Source organism: Marmota monax, unplaced genomic scaffold (assembly GCF_021218885.2).
Source record: "Marmota monax isolate L192 unplaced genomic scaffold, Marmota_monax_Labrador192_F-V1.1 WCK01_AAM20220418_F8-fsc00106, whole genome shotgun sequence".
NCBI lineage: Eukaryota > Metazoa > Chordata > Mammalia > Rodentia > Sciuridae > Marmota > Marmota monax.
The window spans coordinates 9,227,785-9,239,921 of record NW_026695218.1 but is presented as its reverse complement, the minus strand read 5'-3'; the positions used below and the strand labels follow the sequence as shown (position 1 = coordinate 9,239,921).

Here is a 12,137-nt window from a genome sequence, read left to right as displayed (position 1 = left end):
GTTCTATCCCTGTTTCTAGATGCAGTTCTCTTGAGCAAAAACCTCAGAGGTTTGGGGGAGACGGGACGTTTGCTGCCCGCCAAGATCTCAGTCTCACTCTTGACTCCGGGATCTGGCTGTCTGTTCACAGGTCACCCCTCCCTTACTTACACACTCATACACACCCCAGGGTGCGGGTGTAGCGGTCTTCTCCTGGCCCCATTCTCCCAGGCTCATTTACCCCAGGAGAGCTCTTGCTCTCCTAGAAGGGCAGGAAGGGGCTTGTGTTCTGTGTTCATGAGTGTAGATGTGGGTATGAATCTGCAGAGTGGCGCACTGAACCCCCGGCCTGCGGCCCTGTCTCCCCCCCCTCCCCACCCCGCCTAGCGCTCGAGCAAGTCCAACCTCCAGTTCTCTGCTCAATCTCGCCTGGGTCGCCTTCCTCGCGCACTTTTGGTTATTGATCCAGCTGAACCGGCGGGAGCGCGGAACTGCGCTTCCCTAGGGACGAAGAGAGTGGGGAGGGGAGTAGATTGGGGGATAGTGAGGGGAGGTTGATAAACTTTAGGAGAAGGGTGTAGGGTGTTCCTCAGAACCCCAAGGCAGACCCAGCCTCCCTCTGCCGGGCTCCGAGCAGGACAGAACTAGGGGTGGAAGAGTGGGGTCACCACCTCCTCCCCCTCCTCGTCCCCTCTCCGCCTCCCGCAAGGCGCAGAGCCCCAGTGAGCCACCGAGAGCCCGAGAACCCTGACTCCTGCCCAATCAGCAGGGAGGGGAGGAGCAGCCAGGCAGGGGCGGGGCGGACGGAGGAGCCGTAGGGAGGGGGGCGCGAGGGGCGGGGAGCCGCGGGCTAGGCTGCTGCGAAGGCGGCAGTGGCGGCCGACATGGGCGATGGGGGCGCGGAGCGCGACCGCGGCCCTGCACGCCGGGCGGAGTCTGGTAGCGGCAGTGGGCGCAACGGGGATCTCAGCGGAGCGGTGGAGTTGCAAGCTGACGCGGGTGGCGGAAGCCCAAAAGAGGTTGCCGGGACTTCGGCCTCCAGCCCTGCGGGCTCCAAGGAGAGCAGCGCAGACAGTGATGGGCAGTCCGGGCCCGGCGAGGCGGACCACTGCCGCCGCATCCTGGTACGAGGTAAGACGACAGCCCAGGACTCTGGTCCACTGGGCTCGTACCCTATCCCTATCAGGGCCTCCGACTTTCCTGACTCCTCCACCTTCCAATTCATATATTCATTCATTCATTATCCAGGCTTTCTTCAGCAAATATTATTTTGAGCGTCTATTGTGTGCTGGACACTGAGCTGAGTGCAAGGGACAAAGCAGCGAATGGAAGAAGTCCCCGTTTCTCCGCCTTACTGTTCTCATTTTCTTGGCCCGTCCCCTCTCTCTAGGCCCATCCCGGTTGGTTACTGTGGTGGAGACAGATATGAGTCTGGGGAACAGGATGCTGAGAGCCGAGTTCTTGTCCGGTGTCCCTTAGGGCAAGTACGGAGAAAAGCATCACATGCGCTCCGCAGGGACAAGACGTGGGGGGAACCAGAGTGGACAACCGCGTGAGGAAGAGGCCCAGGCTCCGCTAAGCTGCCAGAGCACTTCCTCTCCTCCTGCCCAGCCTTGTCTCCCATCCCCGGCAATAGGGATCCTCATGAGTTGCTCCCGGGAGAGGGCACCGCTCTCTGGGGGCGGCGCGCGCCGTGCTAGCCTGCCTGTGCTTTGCTGTTCCGGTTCCCACTTCCTAGCGGCGCCTGGGCCCAGCTGGCTCTCGGCGCCGCCTTCCCCCGCCTTCCTTTTGCGTCCTTCCCTCTCTCCCTTGCCCCTCGCTCTCCTGTCTCCTGTCTTCTTTCCTGGCCATTTCTCAGCGCGGAACTCGCCTTCCCAGCACTCTCTTCCTGCAAGCGCCCGGGGAGGCCCAGGCTCCCAGGCCCCTAAAGCCAGTCTCCTACGTAGCTGAGGGGTCTGCTTTCACTTGATCTGGGCCTCGCCCATTGAGAAGGGAGGAGAAAGGAGTCTCTAGGGTCTTACCCCCAGCTGGTCCCCAGGCTTCGAGCCGGAGGCTGCAGTCGGCTGCCGCTGGCCATCCCGGAGTCCGCTTTCGCGGGTAACCGCTCGCCAGAGCTCCATCTTCGGATCGCTAGCTCGGCTTCCTTTCGCTGCCTCTTTCCATCCTCTTCTTCCTGAGTACCTATCCTAGAAGCCACCAGGCCTCTGGAGGGGACTGGCAAGAGCCGATTTCCTCCTCCTCCTGAAGATCCGAGTTTACCAAATCTGAGCTCTAGCCGGTCGCCTCCAGAGGCCCGTTGGCTTTTAGGACTAGGGTATAGCAGGGAGGCACTCTCACATGAAGGTAAGGGACAACCGTCTTCAGCATAACCGCAGGGATCTTGGTTTGGGAAACACTACTGTGACCTGGTGTGGTCACCAGCATATTGGGTGGCACTGCTGCTCTGGGATCAGGCTTGAATCAAGGCAATACACCATCAGGTATTCCAGCAGGTGAGTGGACCTGTTGGGCACCTAGGATTAAATTAGATTCCATTCTATAGGCTGTGGGATATCCATAGTGCAACATGTGAACGGTCAGTTTGGTTTCATTAAGGAAATCTGTAGGGCCTCCAGAGATGTAGAAACTGAGTCCTACCAGACCCACACACTACCTCATCACATCACACCTCATCATGGGTGGGTATTTCCTTTGCCAAGACAATTGTGAATTCTGAGCTCACCTACCAACTTCTCCATTCTATTAACATGATGTGTAGAACCAATAAATTTTCTGTGCACATGTCAATGAAATAGCTGCCAGCTGTAGACTTTTAGAAGGTACGAGTCAAAAATGACCCTCCACCCTGTTAGTGGGACCTTCTAAACCAGAGAGACATAGAATCTCCCTATATGCAGGGCAGCCTGTGTACATCTTCAGGGGGTATACTTTTATAAATGTATATACACATAGCAATGCCATTATATTTTTTAAATATAGTGAAAATATTAAATATAAAACACAGAGGATCTATTTAGACACATAACAGAGATAAAAGGCAAATCAAACCTTCATAAATCCCTTTTGCCCTTCCCCATTTAATGATGAGGAGGTGATTATAGACCTGAAATGACCAGGATGTCATTTACCACTAATCCCTCCTTGTCAGGGTTACCTGTGTCAGTCACTGGCAGCCCCTCGTGGTCAGGGTGGGGCTTTACTAAGTGAAACAGCTCTGGTTCTGGCAAAGGAAAGTCCACAGTGCCTTGGCTACAGAATGACTGTTCCTCCCATAGATCCTAAGTGCATTTTGTCCTTGACCTCTGAGGATACATTCTCCCAAAGTAAAGGAAGGAGGGCTGGGAATGAAATACAGTGGCAGAGAGATTGTCTAGCATGCTGAAGGCCCTGGGTTCAGTGCAGAATACAAAATAATAATAATAAGGGAAGATCTTAGCCTTTTCAGCCTGGGTTACTATTGAAGTTGCGCCGCACTCCCTCCGAATCTTTTCAGATTCTTTTTCATTGTGTATTCCCCTTCTTGAGGACCCACCCCAGGGCAGCAGATCTGCTGAAGGAGTCTTCAGCACTGGGCAGTAGGAGGACAGTCTGGGTAGCAGAATTATGCAAAGTTCATTTAGAATACTGGCTTTACAACCCTTTGATTCTGAACAACTTCCTTTGTCTTTGTGCCTATTTCCTCATCTGTACAAATGGACGAATAGCCCTTACCTTGAAAGGCTTGCTAAGTTTCAGAGGTGCTCTCAGTAAAACTGGAAACACCCAGCAGATCTCTTAAAATACTTGCTGAAGGAAGAAGGGAGGATTAACTCCAGGTGACCCACAAGCCATTTCTAGTGGGTTGGGCAATGGACCTATGTGTAGGAGACCTCTTCCAACTCACCAGTCCCCCAGCCCTTCCCCAACGGGTCCCCTGTGGCTCTGGGCCCAGGGACTGGGTTGTATTGGAAAGTGAGCAACCCAGGGGTCAAAAATTGGCTGGTGGTAAAGAAGAATCACTCCACCTTGCAGACCACAGAGGGCGGTTGGTCCTCCCCAGTTCCCTTGGTGGGACCAGCTTGACCAATGACTCCAGCTCTGGCTGCCTCTGTGAATATAGGGAGGCTGACTGTTCTTCCTACCCTGCCTCAAAATGGAGGCTGCTTCTCGCCATACAAACGCACAAGCATGGCGTTGGTGCATAACTGGCACATCGCATGCTTTACCTCCGAACTCCGTGAAGCTTCCACCCAGACCTACAGCCCCGCAGGCCGCTCCACACCTAGTATGCATAGCCTCTCATCCGGTGAGGGGTGGGGACGGAAGGATCTTTTTGTTTTATATTTGGAAAGGGTACACCAACCGCCCAAGGGAGGCGAATAGAAGAGGCCTCCCCAAGCCGTGGCTCTAAAGCGAGCGTGGTTCTAAAGCGGCCAGCTGTGCACTCGCCTTTTCGTTGTAGCCGGGATCCCTATAGAAGACAAGGCCCAACTCTAAACCACAATTCCCCCAGCCACCATGCACCCTCCCACGCGCTCACTCCGACGTGACTACGTTCTTTCCACATTAATCCAGATATAAATTCAATAGTACATCTTGATAAATCCGAGAATGCGCATCCGTATTTTTAAGGACATCAGTTTGGCAGTGGCACTGGCTCACCCAAGGCGACCCTCGGGTCTAGACGCCAGTCTGTGGGTCTGGAAACTCCATTCAAGAAGCATCTTCCGTGCCCCTTCTTCTGGAAGCAAGAGGGCGGGATAATGGCAGGATCCTTGAAAGAGTGACTCATCCATCCATCTATCCATCAGCAAAAAAAAAAAAAAAAAAAAAAAAAAATCCCGGCTCGCTAGTGCGCTGCTCCTTGCGCAGGGTGCTGGGGTGGGGGAAAGGGTCGCGAAGCCAAGCCTCTGGCTTGGCCTGGACAATTCCCGCGATGCTGGTGTTGAGAGAAAGGAGGATCAACCTTAGTGGGGTCTGGCCCCTAGGAGAATCCTCAGGCAATCTGGAATCGCGTTCCAAAACACCAGACAATGGCGTGCACCCGGCGGAGCCCTACCTCCCTCAGACTAGTCCAAAAGCTCCCATCAAGGGGTTTAAGAGGCTCTGGCTGGGAGCTGACTGCGGAATCTGACGCCTCTCCTCAGCAGCCAAGTCTGGGCTCAGCCCCGCCGGGCATCACTCGATTTCCACTTGAAATCTTGGCGGCCACTGGGCCTAGGGATACTGTGCCCCGGGCTGCAGGCCTAGTCCTGCGGAGCAGGCGTTTGGGCAACAAAGATGGAGGTCAGTGACATTTGGAATGAGCACCAAGCTGCCAGTCCGGGCATGGAGGCCTCCGCGGACCGCGGGACCTTACTCTCAAATCTGAGTCTGTTGATAGATCCGATAACCCAGGCCAGACGCCAGGGAGGGTTTGAAAGATTTAAACAGCTTATGCAGAGGACCATACTTAGGAATTCTTATATTTGTTTTTATTTTTATCTTTTAGTGTTTGGGGAGAGTATCAAGTTTGTTTTTTTTTTAATTTTCTTGGGGTCGCTTTGTTTTTCCTTTTTATCAGAACACTAGCATTTGGGTCTTTATTTTCCCCTTTATATGCTCATGATCCTCTCCCCACCCCCAATCCCCACCCTACCCCACCCCCACACGCAAAAGAAGCAGACCGCAGTCAAATGCATCTTGTTGGTGGGTCTTTTTCTGCCCAGTCTTCATTTTTTCCCCCGGAACCGCGCAGAGGGGGTGGGGGAGTTGGATGGCTCTTCTCTCGCGCTATTTCTGCCTCTACGTAGTAGTCATACCTCTCTCTCTCTCTCTCTCTCTCTCTCTCTTTCACACACACACACACACACACACACACACACACCCGGGTGGCTCTGGAGAGAGTGGGTATCTGGGACAGAGAAGAAAAGAGGGGATGACAGGGGTGGGCATCCCGGGGCGTCTGTGTACCCGGTTCAAGTCTTACTCTTTGCGCACTCTCTGGAAGGAGAGAGGGCATCTACGCTTAAATCAGGCCCAGGCGCCATTTCCTCAACTATCCCCTGGCCCCAAGTCCCCCGCTGGTTGGTAAATCTTAAAAATTCCATTTAACTTTGGGAAGCGTGGCCTGGGGAACATACACATTTTGCCTTCTACTTCCTGTTGCTTAGTATAAAATAATGGTTGACCTTTGATAGTCCTCCGAAGAGTCAGTAAGCAGTCAGTTCCCAGGTTGTGCATCCGCTGGTTGCTGTTCGGTCCCCCAGTTTGAGATGCTCTGATAAGAAGACATCGAGGATGAATGAGCTTGCCCTGGAATCTCTCCGGACCCAGGGTAACCTAGGTGTCTGGCTACCCCATCCGGCGGGGCGGGTACAGGGGTCTCCTCCTCCCGGATTCTCCGGCTGTCGGAAGCCTGGTGTAGCCTGGTGGCATGGGGCACTGCAGAAAGTGGTGGCAGCAGGCAAGCGGGGGTCTGTCCTGTAGAACTACGTGTGGGCACACCCTGTAAAGTCAAGGCCGTGCTCTGGGAGGAAAGGTTGGGAGAGAAGGGCATTGTAAGGCTCTAGTGGAAGCTTGCAAAGGCCCGGGGACCCCTCAGATCATCCCTTTCTAGTTGACTTATTCTACAAACATAAATGTGCACCTACTGTGTGCCGGACTGATTCTACTTACGAATGACCCTACGCAGATACTGACTTGCTCTAGGGGACTTGCGTGGCTCCTGACCTGTCCCCGCAGCCGACCGGGGTAGAGCCCGGCTGAAGTCAAGAGTGTCCGGAGCCAGTTTCCCCTCTTCGCCGCAAGGGGACCAAGTAGGAGGTGGACTCTGTGTCTGCCAAAGCCATGTGATTTCCCCACATGTGTTCTTAGCATACAGTAGTCATTCAAGTATTTGTCGAATAAATGAAAGGAGAGGAAATCATCAACATCATGTATTTCTCTAGATATGAAGTGGCCAGCGCACTTACATGAGAATATCTTTATATGAAACGGCGATAATGGGAGCACACAATGTAATTGTTAAAATATAAAATTGATAACACCTTATATTTAGAATTTTGTTTGTGCAATTTGAAACTTTGGGAACCACTGAAACACAAAACCTGAAAAACCTTAATCTTCCTCCCCGCCCCCCACAGTAGTTAGCCCTCCAGGGCTGGGAAGGTCATCTAGCGGTCGGGTGGAACTGGAGCACCTGGGAAGGGCAGGGTCGCCTTTGGCTGGAGCTGAAATTCTATTGCCCCGGCAAAAGTAACCACAGAATAGAGAGAAATAGCTGGATTAATCGCGTCTTTGCTTCCTCCAACTCACACCACGCAGCCCACCACTGAAAAAGCCCCGGCAACTGAAGCTAGGTTTCTCTGTTTTGCTAAATTAAGCATTGACTCCTCCGAGGCTCCTCCATCCTCGGCCGCCCACCGTGTCCTCCAGCGCAGCCTGCCAGCCAGGGTGTGGGAAGGAGACCCCCTGAAGTCCAGTTTCGGGCATGACTAAGCTTAAAATATAAAAACGTAGGTAGAGGATTTAAATTCAAAAAGTAATAAGTGCTCACCCCAGCGCGATGGCGCACGTGGGTGTTCCCAGCAGTATACTAGGGAGGCTGAGGCGGGAGGATCGCGAATTAGAGAATTGCCTGGGCAATTTAATGAGTCTCTAGTCAAAATAAAAATGGGTTGGGGATGTAGCTCCGTGGTAGAGCGCTCCTGGGTCCAACCCCCAGAAGCGGGCGAGGCATTGGGAATAATACCTACTGCATACAAAAACAAAACCAGAGGCGTTAGGAGGCTCCCAGAAATAGCCACCATTCAGGTGTATCTTTCCATGCGAGGTTTCCACGCTCATATACAAGCATAAATAAAAGCAAAATCATGTCCTATAGGCTGTTTTTCAGCTTACCTTTTTTTTTTAAAAAAAAAAAAAGTAAGTTTTTATATGAGCATGGAAAACCTAGTTCATGCTGTCCCTTACTGTAAATTTTCCCTTGCTTGGAGAAAGTTTAATTTCCTCTGGAAGAACCTTAATTGTTTTTCCTCAACATGAACACTGTGAAATGAATTTCCAAATCAAGGGGTTTTGTGCCTTTCCTGAATGGATTCATAAGTTCCTAGCAGTGTTACTGCTGCTTCATAAAGTTTACAGGACAATTTGAACAACATTTTCATTTAATTGTAAAACAGGAAATTAATTGATCAAAACTTTTTAAAGTATAAAGTGAAAAACCTCCAGTTCCTGCACCAAAGGCAGCTATTTTTTTAATCGCTAGTATGTTCTAGATTATTTTTTATGCTTATGCAAGTCAATGTGGCTGTATTATTTCTTTCTTACAATATATCTTGGGTCTTAACTTCTTGTTTGTTTTTTACAGATGCATAGTATTCTCTTTATGTGGACTGGATGGACCATAATGTATGTGATGTAACTTTTGCCCTGTTGGTGGACATTTAGCTTTTTTTCTTACTTGTTGATATTATTTATAATGCTGCAATAAATAAACTTATTCCTGTTCACTTCCACATGTATGTGTATATCTATCAGAAAGTTCCTAAAAGTGAGTTATTGGGTCAAAAGTTATCTGTATTTTTAATTCGGGAGGTATCAAATTGCCCTCCATCAGACTTAGTGATTTACACTCCTACCAACAATGCTTGAAAATGCCCATTTATCCCAATCTTGCCCACACAGTTCCCAATTTACATCTTGATAGATACTTTCAGATTATTCTGAAATAATAAATAAGTTCAGTAATTTATACCACAAATTCTATATCTTTTCACCTTTGTCAACCTTACAGGTGATAAATATTAACTCACTGGCATGTTCATTTTACTTCTTTGATAGTGAAGTTGACCATCTTTTCATGTTTATTAGCCAGTTGTATTTCTTCGCTGTTATATACTAATTCATTTCCTTTGATTAGTTTTAATTTTCAAATACGTTTTCTTTTTTGATCGGTAGATATTATGTATTATGGATAGTATCCCATTGCTCTCAAAATGTGTTGCAAAAGTTTTGGTTATAATTTGTCTTTTAATTTTGTTTATATCTTTTGTTTTCTGAAGTATAAATTATATTTTTAATTATAAAGCAGTTCATGATGTTTTGCTATGTAAGGTTAGGTAGAAAGTTCCTAATTTTCCTCACATAATACACTTCCTTTCTTTCTTTTTTTTTTTTTTTTTTTTTTTTTTTGGTGATGGTGCTAGGGATTGAACGCAGGGCCTTGTGCATGTGAGACAAACACTCTATAACTGAGCTATATTCCCAGCCAGCATAATACAATTTCACTTCCAGATTTTATCTCCCAAACTTTCCCTACTATTGAAAAATACAAATATACAAGTTATGTATTGCAAAAAAGTATCTTTTTGCAAATTGCTTTTTTCATTTAATATATATTGTGGAACTATTTCCATCTAAAATTGCTTCATTCTTTCAAACAGCCACATAGTATTCTATTATGTAGCTATCACATAATTTATTTAACCAGTCCCCTATTAATGGTTATTTAGGTTGGGTCTCCTTTTTCACTATTATACAAATAATGCCATAGTGAAAATCTTTGTATCTTAATAAACGAGCTTTAAAATTTTCATTTATGAAACATTTGGAAAATTGTAAAAGTGTAGAATATTTTATTACATTTAAGAATAATTGTTATTTTCTTTTTCTTTTCTTTCTTTCTTTTTTTTTTTTTTTTGGCTATGACAAAACTATTGTAGTTAAGCTTTTTTTCTCTTATTGTTATTGGGGGCAGTGATGGGGTTTGAATCCAGGATCCTGTACATGCTAAGCAAGTACTCTACCACTAAGCTACATCCTCAGTTCTATAGTTAAATTTTTTAAGAGTCTTTTAAAATAGACATATATTTAAATATTTGTAGGTAAAATCATATTATTTCTATTAAAAATTATGACAGTGCAGAAAAAAGTAAGATTGTTCCTGAGTTTAAAGTAGTTGAAGTTGGGGGAGAAGTATATCTGAACTTAATATACTGTTTTTTTCTAATTTTGTGGATGTTTGAAATTTTTCATATATTAAAATGTTTTAAATAATAAAGGTCAAACTGGGCATAGTGCAAGCCTGTAATCCTAGTGGCTTCAGAGGCTGAGGCAGGAGGTTCACAAGGCTGGGGATATAGTTCAGCCCTGGGGATATAGTGCCCTGGGTTCAACCCCCAGTACTGGTGAAAAAAAAAAAAAAGGATCATTTCAGATATACATAGTATGATTAAAATCACTAGATACGTCCTGGAAGTAAACTTTGAATATCCAAACATATATACTTAATATGATAGGCAATTCCAAAATCACACAAAAATGTAGATTTATATTTCCAGCAACGGAATAGAAATATGCTATTTCTTCACATCCCCCAAACCCAGGATGTACTCAGACTTTTAGAGGAAAATCTTTCCAATTAAAAAAAACAAAAAACTTATTATAGACTATTATGTACCAAGCCCCAGTACTATAAACAAAACAGCACAAAAGGAAACAGAAAATTTATTAGTAGTAGTATTTTAAATTGCTAGTGAGGCTAAACATGTTCTAATATATTTATTCTACATGTTAATATCTTTTTCTATGAATTAGAAAAAGAATTTTCTAATTCATATTTCTTTTGCTTATTGTTTTGAAATTGAAAATGTTCTTTATATAATAAGGAAATGAATTCTTTCTCTGTTGCATGTATTAAAAACATCCCCCAAGTCTTTTTCTTTTTAAAAAAATTTGTTATTGAAAATTTTTTTTCTAAATTGAAACTTAAATTTTAATCACATCTAATGATTATTTCCCTTTGTGCTTCTAGATTTTAGTTCCTAATTGGAAAGTTCTTCTCTCTCCAAAGTTAAAAATACTTTTTTTTAAAAAAATATTTTTTAGTTGTTGATGGACTTTACTTTCTTTATTTTTATGTGGTGCTGAGGATCGAACCCAGTGCTTCATGCATGCTAGGTGAGCACGCTACCACTGAGCCACAACCCCAGCCCCAAAGTTAAAAATACTTTACACACACACACACACAAACACACACACACAGATATCATCCTCAATATCTTCAGGGAGTTGGTTCCAGGACACCCCCCTACCCCCCTACACTCCCCCACATACACCTTTCCCTTTCCTTCTCTCTCTCTCTCTCTCTCTCTCTCTCTCTCTCTCTCTCTCTCTCTCTTTCATTCTTTCACTCTCTCACTCTCTTGCTCTCTCACTCTCTCTCTCTCAGAAGTTTAAGTTCCTCAGCATAGTATTTGCATAGCACATTCTACTTTTATATTGTTATTATTATTATTATTATTATTATTTTCTGCTGGGAATCAAACCCAGGGCCATGCACATGCTAGGCAAGTCTCTGAGCTATATAACACTATCAGTAAGCCCCCCACACAACATAAAGAATTTTATAGTAATCAAGTAATATTTGTGGATTAGATCAAGAAAGACGTTGTCTCACTAAAAAGTCAACACATTAACAGCACGGGGGACTTCCTGATGCTAGGTGAAAATTGAAGTCAAAGAGGGCTTTAAGGGAGTCTATCAGGAGAGCCCAAGGAGGGGGTCAGATATGGGCCTGGAGGTTGAGAGCATAAGGTAAGTATTATTAGGCCAGAGGGTTATCACCTCTCCCAAGCAAAGGCTTTGCAAAGGGACAAAATTCACTCTCTCCATACCTCTAAAACTCAAAGTTCTTTGCAAAACACCTGAGGAGGCAGCAAAATTCAGGACTTATTTTGTTGAGACTTGGGGGTTTTCACCCTTAACTAAGTTCCTGAAGGAGGTCCCAGAATGAAAATTACCCTCTCTTCATGCTTCCCCCGAACTCCAACCAGGAAAGGAGCGATTCCTGGAAAAAAGCAATTCAGAAGGAGCAAATTCAGAGAACAGAGTCAGTAAGAATGGGCTGGATTTTTCTGCAAAGACAACACAAATCAGAGACTTAACCAAAACTAGTGCATTTCTCACTCGCAGGATAAAGCTGTCCTACTGGGCAGGGGCTCAACTTGGAACTCAGAAGCCAGAGCTGGCAATGCTCATCTTCCCTCCTATATCCAGGACCATCACAACAATACCACAGTAGGGGAAAGGAGCCAGCAATGCATACGTGGTGCTGATTGGTTGGGTAATTTGAGGGGGGAAGAGTAATACCCACTAATTTGTTTTATTGTCTTTCAGCACTCATCATCTTACCTATT

The 12,137-nt window shown here is 46.3% G+C and overlaps 1 protein-coding gene across 1 annotated transcript in view; it reads left to right on the top strand.

Annotated features, from left to right (window-relative positions):
* Positions 1-828: 828 nt before the first annotated feature.
* Positions 829-12,137, top strand: part of Vax2 (ventral anterior homeobox 2) — a 29,404-nt gene continuing 18,095 nt past the window's right edge. The window contains exon 1 of the mRNA XM_046432364.2: positions 829-1,110. Within this exon, the coding sequence (XP_046288320.1) occupies positions 864-1,110 (247 nt within the window). The 5' untranslated portion in view covers positions 829-863. The remainder of the gene's footprint in view (positions 1,111-12,137) is intronic.